This window comes from Hippoglossus stenolepis, chromosome 5 (assembly GCF_022539355.2).
Source record: "Hippoglossus stenolepis isolate QCI-W04-F060 chromosome 5, HSTE1.2, whole genome shotgun sequence".
NCBI lineage: Eukaryota > Metazoa > Chordata > Actinopteri > Pleuronectiformes > Pleuronectidae > Hippoglossus > Hippoglossus stenolepis.
In genome coordinates this window covers 7,877,981-7,894,761 of record NC_061487.1, presented here as the reverse complement: position 1 = coordinate 7,894,761, position 16,781 = coordinate 7,877,981, and the positions used below count along the sequence as shown (strand labels likewise).

Genomic DNA, 16,781 nt, shown 5'->3' with positions numbered 1-16,781 from the left:
TATTTTTGCTCTGGGTACTAACACACAGAGGCTGATGCGGTTTGAGACAATATTTCACACCGGCCGTGTTTCCAAGGAGACGACAGCCAAGGTTGAGCCAACGCTTTCATCCCCATGTTTGCAGACTAACTGGTTAAACTACCTTCAGTGGAGGAGACATCTACTTCTACAAACACACGTCTGCACATTATCAGCCTGAGCTTGAAATAATCGCTTAGGCTGAATCGTGTATAGTCTTTGATGTTTGCCAAACAGCCTCAAGGCAAACACCTCCTGTGCCAGGTCCCAGGGGTCACAGTTCACTTCCACAAAGCTGTCTGTAAATACTCAGCTCCCTCTGCTGGTGAAGTACGGTGATGCAATGGTGTTAAATAGTGAAGCTTGTTATCAGACCTCTTCTCAGGGCTCTGTGTGTGTGTGTGTGTGTGTGTGTGTGTGTGTGTGTGTGTGTGTGTGTGTGTGTGTGTGTGTGTGTGTGTGTCACTGATACAAAGGCAAACTGAACAACATTACTGTATTACTATATCTGACAATTTCCAAATAGTATGATATTCAAGTCCCAGAGAGTAAACATAACAGCAGGAAGAGTAGGTGGACACAATAAAGATAATCATGGACAATTTAAAAATCTGCTTTAAAAAAGGCTAAGATACACTGAAATACCTGCCTCTCTGAACATTGCTCTGATTTTAGCTTCTCTCCATTGGCTCGCTGTAAATTTTAGAATTGATTTTAAGATTTGATTGCTGACTTTTAAGCTCCGCTCAGGACTTGCACCTAAGTACATTTGAGATCTTTTGACACCGTACGTGCCCTGTCGTAACCTGAGGTCCTCAGCGGAGGCCTGACTCACCATTCCACAGACCAGCTGAGGTCTGGCAAACACCTTACCCTCTTTGAATCTCTCTTGTAGTCACAGTTTTAGATGTGAGCTTTCTCAGGACTTCACCTTTTAATTTTATTTACTACGACAATGTCAATTCTTGTACCAAAGACGACTAGTAAATTCGTAATGCTTAAAAGAAACCAAGTGGAAAACTAATCCTTACTTATCCCTAAACTTCAGGCCCAGACTGTTAAAACATAAATGTATTGTTCTTTCTGACAAAAATAACCTGGAAGAAAAGTTTGTTCCTCTGCAGGACGCCTGACTGTGACTACTGACTCCAATCTGAGAAAACTGATGATGCAGTTTGTTTTGTGTCTGGCAGCTTGATGTTTGTTGAATAATGCAGCAGTTTTTGGCCAATACACCTACAGATAGTGAACTGACGATTTAGCCTCTTTGGTGGACTGAGCTCACACATCAATGTACACATTACTATCTCAAGACAGACTTTTAGAAATGTAACCTATTTTTCAATCTATTATTTAATATTTATGTATGTATTTTTGCTTCACATTTTAGGATTTTCTAAATGTTCAAGGTTAGGGTTGGTAAATTCTTTCATTAAATTTGTTGAAATCAACTTCACGTCCCGATAGTCATCAATAAATAAAGTAAACTGAAAAAAAGCCAAACACCAAACTAGGTCTGAAGCTAGGGTTAGTAATCCTGGAAAAGCTAGCAAGAGCAGGTTACACTTTGAAAATATGCCACCGATACATCCCACCCCCTCTCATCAGCCCTCTGAAACACATGAACGTGCACTGACTGACAAATGCAAGAAGCCAACTTTTTTCAATTTCTCGCTCACTAAATTCTGGATATCGTTCCTGCTTCAGCGGTGTATGTCTCTCACGCTAGAGACTCCAGTCATGAGCGTGAGAGCTTGAGCAGGGTGCACACAGGCAGGCAGGTCGGTTAGTGACAGTTGCATCATTTCATTCAGTCTGAATAAAATGATCGGTCATGTTTATTTCAGTCCTGCAGCCACAGACAACAGCTTTTTTCCCCTTTTTTTGCAGACGATTCAATTGTTTTGATGGATTTCGTGAGGTGAATAGAATTTCAACAAATAAGACAAAAAGTGTTTCAGTAACAAACTACCGACCCTACCTTTAAACGCAATTGTTTTTTCAACGATAAAATGTCTCACTCAGTTCGTCTTGTTCACAAATAGGAGGGATCTGTATGGAGATGGATCATTATATTGTGTGTTCATGTAAAAATATCACACGTTAAATTTTTTAAATTAGCAAATATTAACATTGGTATTAGCACGAAAAAGACCAAACAATCAATCATTACATTAACAAAATATTTGGGAGATGAATCAATAATGAGGATATATCTGGATATATGAAAATATGGTGCGGCCAGTGTGCTGGAGTCAGTGTGGAGGAGTCAGTGGAGGTGTGGGAGTCAGTGTGGTGGAGTCAGTGTGGTGGAGTCAGTGTGATGGAGTCAGTGTGCAGGAGTCAGTGTGGAGGAGTCAGTGTGGTGGAGTTAGTGTGGAGGAGTCAGTGTGGAGGAGTCAGTGGGTGGAGTCAGAGTCAGTGTGGTGAGTTAGTGTGGAGGAGTCAGTGTGGTGGAGTCAGTGTGATGAGTCAGTGTGGAGGAGTCAGTGTGGAGGAGTCAGTGTGGTGGAGTCAGTGTGATGGAGTCAGTGTGGAGGAGTCAGTGTGATGGAGTAAGTGTGGAGGAGTCAGTGTGGAGGAGTCAGTGTGGTGGAGTCAGTGTGATGGAGTCAGTGTGGAGGAGTCAGTGTGATGGAGTCAGTGTGGAGGAGTCAGTGTGGAGGAGTCAGTGTGGAGGAGTCAGTGTGGTGGAGTCAGTGTGGTGGAGTCAGTGTGATGGAGTCAGTGTGGAGGAGTCAGTGTGATGGAGTCAGTGTGGAGGAGTCAGTGTGGTGGAGTCAGTGTGGTGGAGTTAGTGTGGAGGAGTAGTGTGGTGGAGTCAGTTGGAAGTCAGTGTGGTGGAGTCAGTGTGATGGAGTCAGTGTGGAGGAGTCAGTGTGGAGGAGTAGTGTGGTGGAGTCAGTGTGATGGAGTCAGTGTGATGGAGTGAGTGGAGGAGTCAGTGTGGAGGAGTCAGTGTGGTGGAGTCAGTGTGGTGGAGTCAGTGTGATGGAGTCAGTGTGGAGGAGTCAGTGTGATGGAGTCAGTGTGGAGTAGTCAGTGTGATGGAGTCAGTGTGATGGAGTCAGTGTGGTGGAGTCAGTGTGGTGGAGTCAGTGTGGAGGAGTCAGTGTGGTGGAGTCAGTGTGGTGGAGTCAGTGTGGAGGAGTCAGTGTGGAGGAGTCAGTGTGGAGGAGTCAGTGTGGAGGAGTCAGTGTGGTGGAGTCAGTGTGATGGAGTCAGTGTGATGGAGTCAGTGTGGAGACAGTGGAGAAGTCAGTGTGGTGGAGTCAGTGTGATGGAGTCAGTGTTGGAGCAGTGTGGTGGAGTCAGTGTGATGGAGTCAGTGTGGAGGAGTCAGTGTGATGGAGTCAGTGTGGTGGAGTCAGTGTGATGGAGTCAGTGTGATGGAGTCAGTGTGGAGGAGTCAGTGTGATGGAGTAAGTGTGGAGGAGTCAGTGTGGAGAAGTCAGTGTGGAGTAGTCAGTGTGGTGGAGTCAGTGTGGAGGAGTCAGTGTGGTGGAGTCAGTGTGGAGGAGTCAGTGTGGTGGAGTCAGTGTGCAGGAGTCAGTGTGCAGGAGTCAGTGTGGTGGAGTTAGTGTTGAGAGGTCAGTGTGGAGAAGTCAGTGTGGAGAAGTCAGTGTGGACAAGTCAGTGTGATGTAGTCAGTGTGGAGGAGCCAATGTGGAGGAGTCAATGTGATGTAGGCAGTCTAAAGGAGTCAGTGTGATGGAGTCAGTGTGGAGGAGTCAGTGTGGTGGAGTCAGTGTGATGGAGTCAGTGTGTTGGAGTCAGTGTGGTGGAGTCAGTGTGGAGGAGTCAGTGTGGTGGAGTCAGTGTGGAGGAGCCAGTGTGGTGGAGTCAGTGTGGAGGAGCCAGTGTGATGGAGTCAGTGTGGAGGAGTCAGTGTGATGGAGTCAGTGTGGAGGAGTCAGTGTGATGGAGTCAGTGTGGAGGAGTCAGTGTGGTGGAGTCAGTGTGATGGAGTCAGTGTGGAGGAGTCAGTGTGATGGAGTCAGTGTGGAGAAGTTAGTGTGGTGGAGTCAGTGTGATGGAGTCAGTGTGGAGAAGTCAGTGTGATGGAGTCAGTGTGGAGAAGTTAGTGTGGAGGAGTCAGTGTGATGGAGTCAGTGTGATGGAGTCAGTGTGGAGGAGTCAGTGTGATGGAGTCAGTGTGGAAAGTCAGTGGATGGAGTCAAGGAGAAGTCAGTGTGAGGAGTAGTGTGGTGATGGAGTCAGTGTGGGAAGTTGTGGTGGAGTCAGTGTGATGGAGTCAGTGTGGAGAAGTCAGTGTGATGGAGTCAGTGTGGAGAAGTTAGTGGAGGAGTCAGTGTATGGAGTCAGTGTGGAGAAGTAGTGTGGTGGAGTCAGTGTGATGGAGTCAGTGTGGTGGAGTCAGTGTGATGGAGTCAGTGTGAAGGAGTCAGTGTGATGGAGTCAGTGTGAAGGAGTCAGTGTGGAGGAGTCAGTGTGGAGGAGCCAGTGTGGAGGTCCAGGCGCGGAGCTGCTGCCGCTGTCCAGCAGGGGTGGTGCTGAAAAGCTGCAGCTGAGGCCTGGGCTCCCCTCGGTCTCTCACACCTCAGCTCACCAACAACATGACATGAGTACCCACGTTACGAACACACACACACACACCTCTGCTTTCACCACACACCGACATATTACACACGTGTGTATATGCAGCTCAGGCACCAGGCCTGCATCACACACTACGAGCTCAAATCACGGTGACACATCCACCAGCACGCATAAGACGTCGCTTTAAATCACAGGCCTGCTGACACACACACTTCCGTGAGGTGTGTTTTAATATGAATTGTGGGTTATCTCCTTCACTGACAGTAACATACACTTCCTGTGTATGTTATGTGCACCTCCCCCGCCATAAGCCGCCCCTCTACAACCCCCCCACACACTGACTGATAAACAGACTGTGGCTCCCTACCTTTTGTAGTCGGAGGAGAAAATCCCTCCGCTCGCCGGGTCGTGTCCATACTCCGGCTCCCCGACGCTGGACGAGCCTCCCTTGTCGTCGTTGAAAGCGGAGCTGGCGGACATGGTGGCACCGTGAGGTTTATGTCTCTTTATCTGTGTCTTGTTCTCGCAGAGCAGCGATGGAGGTTTAGTGCAGAGAGCAGCGGGCTACACGGCTCTTAAAGGCGCACACACAGCACATTACCCGGGATGATGCTGGGCGCATAGGAGGACGATGGGAAGGGATGACGCTCTGGTCACGTGATTGTTTTTGTACAGATTGTAGTTCTTTTGGCAGCCATTAGGTGAATGGTAAATGTTCTGTATTTATTTATGTATTTCTAGTCTTGATGACCACTCAAAGCGCTTTACAGTACAGGAGCGTTCGATTTAACGCAGCTCTGTGCTGCGCTGACCTAACGTGATGCATGCTGGTTAGAAATTCTGTCTGACTTCATCCAGAGCTGTTAAAGGTCAACAGGGTACATGACTTAAAACATCGCGGGAGCGAGTCGGCTGCAGTCAGACCAATATTTTTTTATTCAGATGCGTTTTCTGCTCCAAAAGATTTACTATATCAGTACAATATTTACCTCTTACCTCTCAACCACTGGCAGTGTACTGTATATCAGTTTGTCTTTGTGTTATGTTACGTCTGTGCCTTATGTATTTCTAATGTGGTGATTAATGGATTTATTTCTTCTCTTAAGTGGATGCAATGAATTCCATCTCCCTCAGACAGTTAGTTGATCTGTGTATTTACACATGGTCACTTTACACTACAGTTTAAATTTTCAGCTGAAAGAAAGTTCACCTTCGTTGTTCATTGTATTCTTCGTGCAACTGAAAACAGCAAATGCTGCAACATCAACCATTATTTTTGGCGCACTTAAAGACTCTTAAAGGTCCAGTGTGTAAGATTTAGGTGAAAGGGATCTATTGACAAAAATTGAATATAAAATAATCCTAGTGATGTTTTCACGAGTGTTTCATCTAAATTATACAAATTGTTGTTTTATTTACCCTAGAATGGGCCCTTTATATTTAAATACTTTATATTTACATCAGGGGAGGGTCCTCTCTATGGAGGCCGCCATGTTTCTTGTAGTAGCCCAGACTGGACAAACTAAACACCCTTTGAGTTTTTATGAAAACTGAAGATTACCACAGGTTCTCTTTCATGTTTGGAGGGGGAGGATGAGGTGAGGGGTATTCAGCTGCCACATGCAACTTCACCACTTTATGTCACTAAAGTCTACACACTGCAACTTTAAAGACAAGCGATAAAAATAAATCTCAAAACATTGTTTCAATTGAATTTATCAGCTGTAAAATAACATGTTTATAAATCATTTATTTAAAATTGTGTTAACTAAACATGATTTCATTATCAGTTTTATTCAGAACAATGTAAGATTTAATTTGTTGACATTGCATGTATTTTAAAACCATTTCAACTTTAAACAATGGTTTGAATTGATAATTATTGTTTTTTATCAATAGCTGTTGGTCCAAATTGTTCTGATGCATGAGGAAAAAAGTATTATTCCAAGTTTGACTATTTCACGTTTGATTTAGTTGGAAATGTCTCACAGAAACCCTTTTTCACATCATAATACCAGCATATCTGTGAATTGCACAGCTTCTGAAAGTCTGAAAAAAGAATGCATAAGAGACCAACATGCGTTAGTTTTAACTGCATTTGAGGTGTATTGTATGCTGTCCTTAATTTAATGCATCTCACCACCATACACTGACGGGAGGGCAACATTGTTCCTGTGATATGCTTGCGACATTCCCAGGGTGTAGCCCGCCTCTAGCCCAGTGTCAGCTGCGATTGGCTCAGCTGTTTGACAGTACATGTACAGATAAAAGGACACCAAGACGCTGCTGAAATGAAAAGTAGAGTTTTTTTACTTACGCTTCAGTAGTAATTTCAAATAGAGAACTTTGAGATGATGGTAAACGCGGCCACGCAGGCTCATTTGTACTTGTTTTGGTCCTGGAACTGGAAATCTTTGGTTTATTGCTAAATGATTAAACGGTTTGGTCCACTTTGTGCAGGGAAGAATGACACCTCTGTATTAGAATGAATGTGCAGGTCAGCCTGGAAAGATCTGGAGTGTTTCTTTTTTTAAAGACATTTCAGACACATCTAGGAATCTAATAATTCACCTAAAACCATTGAGTAACCAAATCCTCAAACATACCACAAAGATTCTGATACATCCTTCAAGAAACTTTTCATGTCAAGGTTGACAAAAACATTAGGGGACATCTTTTTTTTCAGTTCAAGTATTCCTGAGAGTTCCCATCTGGTTAAGATTTTCATTCTTACAATGTTACAATGTAGATTGTGGTACAACTGCCTTTCTTGTCCTTCTCACTCAAGAGCGCCTGCTGCTGCTTTTTCATGGTATTCTAGATAAGGCACCTTAAAAAGGCAAAGAGAGGTGACAAAGGGCACATCACTAATCCCCCAGTGCCCTTTCTTATGATAACTTGTTGATATAAAATGTCGGCCATCAGGTGAGCTCAGTCTGTCTGGTTTGTGGCAGCAGCAGAGCCACCAGTCCTCCGGTCAGCAGCAGAGCAGAGACCAGCAGCACCGGCACGGCACAGTTCTTGTCCACAAACATCCCAAAGACCATATTACCCATGATCGCTGCCACACGGGCCGCGCCTGTGAAGAAGCCGAGAGCCGAGGACCTGAGAGAGATTAAGACACAGGAGATGGCAACTTGTGAGAATCTGTGCTGTATTTACTCCACTGTAAGATGAGCACAACTTTATATTCTATACAAAACTGTAAAGACGTAAGCAGGATTACAATTAAACAGGTGACTAGATTTCCACAAAACTTGGTAGAAGGATGTGTCAGGAAAGAACCCATCAAATGTTAGTGTGGGTCTGGATCAGGGGGTGGATCCAGGATTTTTTTTTCACTTTCTTTAACATTGCGAGATAGGACGTTGTTGTTTATTTTCGGAAATTGTCACTGTTTTCCCAGGAAATAATTCATGGATCTTGATGAAAAAAACAAACTGATTATGTATAAGTGTTTAAAATTTGGTGCAGTTTAATTTAATTTAACTGAGACATTGGGCCTTGGTGAGTGCCATTCTAGTTTGTCTATGCTTAAAATAAAGGAAAGAAAATACAAAAAACTTAGATCAGAGATACAAGCATGAAAAAATACCAGTAAAACCCAGTAGTTCTCTATAGAAGTATCTCATGTGACATTTAACTGACTTTTCTCCAATGTGACCTTTAACAATGCTTCCCGGTATTTTAGACTCAGATTGTTACATTGATTTCTGGAGGCCTGAAGAGCTGAAAGTTCAATCTGAGACCTTAGATTTATCTTCACATCCACTGACTCTCTTGGTGGTTAAAGAAACCCACAAAATCTATTTATTATGAATATACTTCTAAATTCACAGACCAAAATAAATGAATGCCATACTGTGTTTTACTATGTGAACATTCATAAGTACTCACCAAAACCTGTGTGAAATCCTCAGGTCTAACATACATGTTAAACACATCTAGTCTCCGCATTAAACATTTACAAAGGTTATTTATTTTTTGAAGTTGTGAAATACATCCCTGTTTATCAGCCATACGTCTTTTTGTTCTTATTTTTGATCAAAATCTGCACAGGTTAACTTTAAGCTGCTTTCATGGACCTTGTTGAACTTAAGTTGAGTTTTAAGACGAGGTACCGTAGCTGTGTCGGGTAGAGCTCTGTTCCCACCACGTCAAGGGCGTTCCAGGCGATGACGGACACGCCACTGAACACACAGGAGAGGATCAGACTCTGGGCTTTGGTTTGGACCACATAGATGAGGAAGACGCTCAGACTGGACACCACCAAGCTGCAGCCTGGAGACACAGCAAAGAAGGGAGGGATTTCAAATCAGACATCCAGTGTTAGCATTGACAGTGTAGCAGCATGACCTAGTGGCACTTCTCCATGTGTTCATGCTGTAACAACATGCAGTTTCTGAGCAGCCGTCTGTGATAGAACTTCATTGACTTTAACCAAGTTGATGTTTGCACACTGCAAAATTGTTAATAATTTTTGCTTTAAATTTTAATATGTGTGGGTGGCTGCGTTTGTTTAACGCATGTAATGTGTCAACAGTGAATGTTAGCATCTGTTAGCTATATGGCCAGAGATTACTAACAGTTCTCCTGCTGTTACAACCCCCACCTGCCTGCTGCTCCTTCCGCCATGTTTTTATAACACGCAACAAATGCTGCGCTGGGAGACTTGACTTGATGCTGCACAAAAAAAACAGTCTGGGGTGAAAATATGCCAGCAGATTATTTATTACTCTTTTCTTTGACTGAATCTAGATGGGGACAGTAAATATGACACACTCTGCCCGATCCAAACAAAACAACTAAGGTTTATTTCAGAAAAAATATTTACTCACCATTTGAAAAGACTTGTTATGGACTTGTCGTTTTTTGAAGCGTGAGAAGGCTGAACATAATAATCTGACACTGACGAGAGTGGGTGTGAAACCCTCAGACAGGCACCGTAACACAAAATGACGAGCAAATGAAACAAATGAGGAAAATGAACAATAGACTCACACAGTAGTGACTTTCCTCCAGTGCTGTCCATCATTAGGATGGTGAAGATGTTGCCAGGCAGGTTTGATGCAGCGATGATGAAACCCTCCATATACACTGTCAGGTGACAAACAGATAAAGTGAGAGGTGAGGGTGAAATAAAGATAAGGCCATCAAACCATATTTTAAGCTCAATCATCCCTGTTGCATCTACAGCTTGTGCAGAATGCAGCTTTACAGTTAAAGTATAGGATTGAGGTTCTTTCACTTGCCTGGCCCCCCTCATTGAGCAAGACATGTGCAATGTTGCCAGACTCAGCAAAGACCCAGAATAACAATCTGCGCCTTTTATTAGTGAAAAGGGGAACTTTAGAGGACATTTCGTGGACTGTCGCTGTAGCCAGATGAGATTACATTGTAGCGACTGCTCTCATGTGGCGGCTGCCAGCAGAGGCGATCTACTCGACTGATTCCAAACGCTTTTGTAAGAACCATTTATTTACACACACACACACATTTCTAGACATAGGGCCCAGGTTAAAAAAATGCCAGAATTCCTGTATAATATTGAGCTTCATCTTCAGCTCTCTGTTCACCGACTGGAGGAAGAAGGTGGAGAGCTGACTGCAGTGAAACCTGCAGAAAGTCTTTGTTATCCCAGAAACTCACCCGCTGTCTTGACCGGGTAGCAGCTTTGGTTGTGGAGAGGAGATGAGAGGGACACGTTGGCACAAGGCGAACCGCCATCCTCCATTCTCGCAAACAACGCTGGGAACCACATCCACAGCCCATAGTAACTGCAAACACACACACAGAATGTATTAGTGTTGGCTTTTAATATATCTATCCTTATACAAGTCTCAAACATGTGCTAACTGTTGACTATCCTTTGATACAAAGTCTTATAGGCAAGTTGATAAAGAACATCATCTGTTAGAACACTTTAGCAGTTAAATCACAAGATTTCTAGTAAAGCTGTGGTGGATTTATTACATCAGCAGTGTTGATATGGATTAGAAAAAAAAGTCCTGATCTTGTATTTCTCATGTCTTCCTCAAACTGACAACAGAAGTATGAAAGAGATCTTGCTTCACTTCCCTGCAGATGCTGATGAGTTAATATGTGGAGAAGAAGATGGGATTTCTCACCCAAAGGCGATGCAGTAGAAGATGATGAGCAGAGTGATGCTCCTTGATTTGAGGGAACCATTAAACATTTGTTTAATGGGCGACAGGCCCTGCAGGTTACACCACAGAAATTATATCAAATGACACTGAGAAAGAGGAAATAATTAATCAGCACTTATCTATAGGGGTGCAATCACAAAACAGTTTGGATCGGATCAGTTTTTAGTCACAGATCGGATTAGGGTTCGGATCAGAAGTTTCATAATGAACACAAAAAATGTACAGTTCCCATATTAACATAAAAGTTCTCTAAGTTAGTGTTCTGCTCTATTGAGTCCTTGTAGATTTTCCTGCAGCGCTATTTCCCTCATGCTCCCTCGGTCTCTCCCTCTTGTCCATAAAATGTTTACCTTCCACGCAAACGGCACAAACTCATAGTTTCAGCTGCAGCCTTGTGTGTACTCGCGAGTGGCATTCAGTGCAGACAAATTCAGTTTCACTCTCTAGTCTGTGGGCCTGACACTCTGGCTCTGTTGCACGTGAGAACGAAGTACGTGGACCCGCTCTACCACCAAAGACTTAATAAATTCTGTGGGAAACACTGGGCTCATGTGCCGGTCCCACTGCAGACAAATCAGGGCGATACCACTTCATATGTGTGGCCATGCTAGATGTATTACTATTGTCATATGGCTTTCTAGTGGCACTATGTCTTCAGACCGTTTGTTTGTTCCACTGAATTAAAATATGCAATGAAATTGGTGCAGGTGAATAGGTGGAATAGGTGACTCCTGTTTCTCAACCTAATCTTGAGGCCTGATCTTATCTGTCCAAAACTGATTAAACACATTTTCTATCTCAGTTGATATGTTATGTTACAGTGTGCTTATTCATAAATACATGTGAGATAATTACACTATCACAAACTAAAGTTGGGACAGAAGTAGGAGACGGAGGACAGGACATTTAGTTCATTTTTGAAACGTAACAGCACAGAGAAACTATACACTCTGCACAGGAAGGGCAATTGGGGTCGAGAGCTCATGTTCTGCCCATGGGGCCCAACAGCATGTTGATCCGGTCCTGTTGCTACAGGTACCATAAATAACCACAAGATTATGTACTAGTCAAACAAGATAAGGCTCCAGGTAGCATTAGGGGGGAAAGGTGTGTTTCTGCAGACAAACATCTCTTGTGCTGTCCAATCATGGCTTTGTCCGGGTGAGTGACATTACCTTTTTCAAAATAATTGAGAGTCGCTCTCGATATGAACCCTGAGCTCTGGTCTCCTCCACTTCTCTGTGCTTGGAGCTTGTACACAAACCGAATTCCTGCAGAAGAAGATCTACATTAGACTCATTACACTTTCAGTAGTATACAATATTAGAGGAGCAGTAAAAGAGATGTTTATTGCACTGTTTTTGTAAAATAATAATTCAACCTTTTAATGTAATATCAGTTGTGTCTTTTGTCATTCACATGACAAATTGTATTGTTCTGTCTTTGTACCAATACCACTGCACTTCTGTGCTTTATCAGTGTTTAAATAAAACAAAACCAGTTATATTTGTAGACACACCAATGACAATAAAGACATTTAGGACCAAAGGAGCAGTAATTATTTCATACCGGGAAAGATTTTGCTTTTCCCCTCATGTTCAGCTTAAACATCAATCTGAAAACATGGATTGCTTCTTTCTCTCGACCAGCCTGGAGGAGAAGGGGATACAAATATGAAAGACACATCAGGACAGAAAGATCAGGCTGACACAAACGTTCAACCGGTCTTTAAATACATACCTCCATGAGGAACTTGGGGCTTTCTGGCATTAGCTGCCTGAATACTAGGGCTGAGGTGAGACTGGGAATGGAGCAAAGCAGCACAAACAGTCTCCAGCTCTGGAAGTCCAGTGTCCCCAGAGAAAAATGTGCCCAGGTACTGGGAATCACCAGCCAGGCCAGACCTGCAGACATAAACTCTCAGTCAATGGATTTAATTGCGTCTTATGTCAATAGTGCCCAACTGTTACATGTTCCCTCTCTTCCTCATTTTCCACTCAGATGTGCATGATGATGTTACTCTGGCGTCGCATCCCCCTTCTGTGATGCTGTCACTGGGTTTAGCCAAGATACATTTTGAGAGACACCGAATATCACTTTATAGATCAATTTGTAGAGACTGAATATGAAGGCTCAACTTAAATAAAGAATAGAAATAAGATGGATGATGTTGGGTTTGGTCACTATCCTGTATCTCTACCTTCGCTATCAAAGAAACTCAAAAATAAAAGAATAATAACAATAAAAATAATAACAATAATACAGAGAAGAGGTTAAATAGAGGAAACAAAGCACATTATTATTGGAGTATTTTCCAGTTTCATAACAAGAGCAAAAAGTGCTGGATTCAGAGTTAAACCAACACTGTATATAACCATAATCTCTTTTTGATTATTGTGCAGATGAATAATTAGTATGAGGAAATCCCAGAACATACACGTCCCCTAACAAGCCAGTGATGACTTTTATATCTTGGTTAAAATAATGAGGTGCTACATTAGGACTCATCAGAACTAGGATCAATGTATTAGTAAATTAGAAACTATTAGAATACAATGGAACATGATCTGGTGATGTGTTGATGCTACATGACAGGATACCTTTAACACTTACTGAGCAGAATTTTGTCTCAACAACATAAAAAGATATAACATGCACACCAAACATGTGACAGTTTTTCACAGTTGGTGGCAGCACTTTTATTAAATGACGTATCCTGTGACACAGACACACTATCACTGTCTCTTCCCACCTGCAGCCAGGATGTTTCCTGCCATCCAGAAAGTGGCCAGACTGCTGATCATTGCTCCTCTCCGCCGTCGGGGCATAAACTCTGAGAAGTACGAGAAGATAACAGGGATTGACCCGCCCACCCTACAGAAGAGAAGAAGTCAACATTTACCCTTAAGTTTTATTATTTGAAATCCAGTTAGTTTTGCCAAAACGAGTTGTTTTGGAGGTACATTTCAAAAAGTTACACTAGTTGGTCTAATGCTGGCACTAGCTGCGTATTTCCTCCACTAAGGAGGTTACGTTTTCACCCCTGTCCGTTTTTTTGAATTTTTGTTTTGTTTGTATGCAACATTACACAAAAACAACTGAATATATTTCTATGAAACTTGGTGAAAGGATGTGGTATGGGTCAGGGAAGAGGCTGTCAGTCTGACCAGCATGCAAACAAAAAAACAATGATAAAAGAAATTTAACATAAAAAAGTTAATTTAACTCAATATATATATATATAAAACACACACACACACACAATAAAAGTCACACGCTCACCCTACGCCACTGATGATCCGCAGCAGCAGCAGGAGCCAGAACCACGGAGCCACACAGGCCAGACCTCCAAACACCCCATTAACTGTCAGGGACACAACCAAGACCCGGCGACGCCCCCTCTGGTCAGCCAAGTAGCCCCACATGTAGCCACCCACCATCATTCCTGGAAAATGGGATAATTAGCATATTATTAGCATGACAAGACGGTTATATAATATTTTTTCTTAAAAATAGGCTAACTTTCTGTGTTTTACCAAATATTTTCTTAAATACCATGAAGAGTTATTATTGATTTAAATTATTTTTATTTTTCGGATGCTTGAGATGTTATGTGATCTGACTCACACAATAATCTACTGACACTTTTAATTTATTTGTAGGCCCAATATTATAGTCATCTCTTTTTATTTTATAATACTGTGTCTGTTCAGTTTTGTTTCAGTCTATTCATATTTTGCTTTAGTTGTTTACTACAGTTATTTTTTTATTTTTTTAGGTCACAAATGTCATAAGATGATTAAAACTGTTATTTGATATGTTTTTTGCATTTCCAAAAAGTATTACGTGATACCGATACCAATTTTACTGACCAACGTGCTTGCTTTCATTTTTCGAGAAGATCTGAAAGTTTAAGTTCACATTTTGAAAAATAACTAGTTCTTAATCTTTTTGTGTCACACTGAGATTTTCATTTACATTTTAATGCCAGCGAGACAACTTTATTTTGGCAGAGAACATATTCAAAGGAACTATGAGAAAAATGACACAGTCCACTGGTGCCCCTTGGTTTTCAATAACTGCAGCCACAGGTGAACCCGCTCAGGTACGATAAGAGGTCTATCTAATGTGACTGAGATTCACCCAGGAAAATGCTGGCAGTCAGCAGGCCCATGTCTGAGGAGGTCAGCAGCAGATCACAGCGCGCCGTTGGCAGGAGGAAAGACACGCAGAGAATCTCCACGGCGTCGCTGGCGTTGGCCCAACCACAAACCACCAACAGCAGCCAGTGAAACAAACCGAAACCTGAGAGGCAAAAGCAAAGGAGTAAATTGAATGGAGAGAAGTCTTTGCGGAAAACAAAGACAAACAAACAAACAAACAAACAAACAAACAAACAAACAAACAGGCAAACAAACAATTATTATGCACCAAAGTAGAACATAACTCTTCACATTTATACTGCTGAACAAATATGTCTGGATGTACCAATTTAAAGATACAGTTAAATCGACAGAAATGTTTGTCTAAAAAGGTCTTTCATAGGTCAATCAATCAATATATATTTTGAAAAATGGCGACAATTCCCAAGATGTCTTTATCAAACCCTGATGACAGAGAAATGTAATTGAGACCATGTATGTGTTCGACAGGCTCTAGTGTTGACTGCTCCTTCTCCGGTTTACAGAGAGATCCAACAACACCCTATGTTGACTTTTCACCTCAAATATTATTTTACGACGCATGTTTCAGAGAATGATAAAATTCCCAGACAATAGTAGAAGAGAGAACCATTGTTATTTTACCTGCTTCCTCCATTGCTTCCTCATATGTTAATTTTCTCTCTGCACTTCCCCCGGCTTCATGTTTCAAGTCTGACCTGCACCTGTCAAAGATGATTTCACCTGTGATGCAACAAAACACACACACACACACACACACACACACGCGCACGCACGCACACGCACACACACACACACACACACACACACACACACACACACACACACAAACAAACACACACACACACACACGCGCAGGTCAGGAGAAATGGAAGCTTGAGGCATATCACACACTCAACAGTTGCATTGGAGTTTTCCTTTGGTGCTGCAAATGGAGCTCTAGATAAAAGGTCAATGGTTGCTGATAAGGAAAACTGGCAGAAACGAGTATGTTTTTTCACGTGAGGGGAGAATCCATAAAACGTTGGTGCGCCCCTGGATCAGGGGGCAGCAGATGCAATCTGCAAGACACTGTGTTTTCAACATTGTTAATAATTTCTCAGAGAATAATTCCTGGATATTGATTAAACAACAACAAAAGAAAATTACTGTTGGACCTTGGCGGAGGATTGAGCTCTACTGTTTGCTACTCTAGTTATAACAGTTTCTTTTTTTTTCACCTGTCTTGCTTTTAAATGATGTTGTATTATTTCATTTGTTGTCTCAAACTTTGATTGTTTTCTTTATTTGTCCTTATTTGTAAAGCACTTAGGAGCGGCCGTCTTGAAAGGTGTTTAAAAACATCTATTTTAGTCAGCATTATATTTAGGATTTTTATCGAATTGAAATAACTGCAATGATTATTAAGTTGTGAAAATAATTGCAGATTAGTTTCCTATTGATCAGCTAAATAATGAGGCGACATCAAATGGAAAGAAACTCCAGAAAAGTTAACATATGTTTAGTTGCAATATTTAAGTAAATAATCAAGTAATAATATGTCAGGCTTGTAGATTTGTACAAGTTACTTTAGTGCTTGAATTAAAACATGACATCAGGGCTTGCACTCAGAGAACTGATTCACTGGTACGATCCGACGTGAATGCGGAAGTGATGGAGTGCCACACTTTTCTACCTTCGTCTGAGTCCAGCTCGTCCGGCTCCAGGTGACTTCCTCCGCCGAGCAGCAGCGGCCGCCGATCCTCCACATCTCCGGGCCGCATGTGACCAGACATCCCCCCCCCCTTCAAGGTCGGATGTGTCTAATATGGGCACGGAGCTGTGTGTGTGTGCACATGAGCTAACTTGAGCTGAA

At 42.3% G+C, this 16,781-nt stretch overlaps 2 protein-coding genes across 9 annotated transcripts in view; both read right to left on the bottom strand.

Moving 5' to 3' along the window:
• LOC118110117 (AP-3 complex subunit beta-2) overlaps positions 1-5,198 on the bottom strand; it is a 48,221-nt gene extending 43,023 nt beyond the window's left edge. For 5 of the 7 annotated variants that reach the window (XM_047340032.1, XM_047340035.1, XM_047340033.1 and 2 more), the window contains exon 1: positions 4,946-5,198. In XM_047340032.1, the coding sequence (XP_047195988.1) occupies positions 4,946-5,058 (113 nt within the window). In that variant the 5' untranslated portion in view covers positions 5,059-5,198. The remainder of the gene's footprint in view (positions 1-4,945) is intronic. The other 2 variants (XM_047340037.1, XM_047340038.1) reach the window with 1 other exon arrangement.
• A 1,080-nt stretch (positions 5,199-6,278) lies between these two features.
• On the bottom strand, positions 6,279-16,738 carry sv2 (synaptic vesicle glycoprotein 2). 2 transcript variants are annotated; one of them, XM_035156228.2, is made up of 13 exons: positions 16,602-16,738; positions 15,551-15,649; positions 14,889-15,050; positions 14,028-14,190; positions 13,498-13,619; positions 12,486-12,649; positions 12,315-12,395; positions 11,921-12,016; positions 10,707-10,795; positions 10,228-10,355; positions 9,580-9,675; positions 8,700-8,859; positions 6,279-7,683 (listed from the first exon to the last, which is right to left on the bottom strand). In XM_035156228.2, exons 1-13 carry the CDS (start codon positions 16,699-16,701, stop codon positions 7,500-7,502), a joined length of 1,644 nt encoding a protein of 547 aa, XP_035012119.1. In that variant the 5' UTR covers positions 16,702-16,738; the 3' UTR covers positions 6,279-7,499. The 2 variants fall into 2 exon arrangements, with proteins under 2 accessions (XP_035012119.1, XP_035012120.1); XM_035156229.2 differs by lacking the exon at positions 6,279-7,683 and adding an exon at positions 9,191-9,261 and having other exon boundaries at positions 8,742-8,859.
• Positions 16,739-16,781: the final 43 nt, after the last annotated feature.

Bases quoted from the DNA above. Each gene is read 5' to 3' on its own strand.
- sv2 (XM_035156228.2), bottom strand. From the start codon at position 16,701: ATGTCTGGTCACATGCGGCCCGGAGATGTGGAGGATCGGCGGCCGCTG. The intron at 12,396-12,485 runs GTATGTATTTAA...CTTCTCCTCCAG, and splicing joins GCCCCAAGTTCCTCATGGAG to GCTGGTCGAGAGAAAGAAGC. The intron at 10,796-11,920 runs GTAATGTCACTC...TGTAACCTGCAG, and splicing joins TCTCAATTATTTTGAAAAAG to GGCCTGTCGCCCATTAAACA.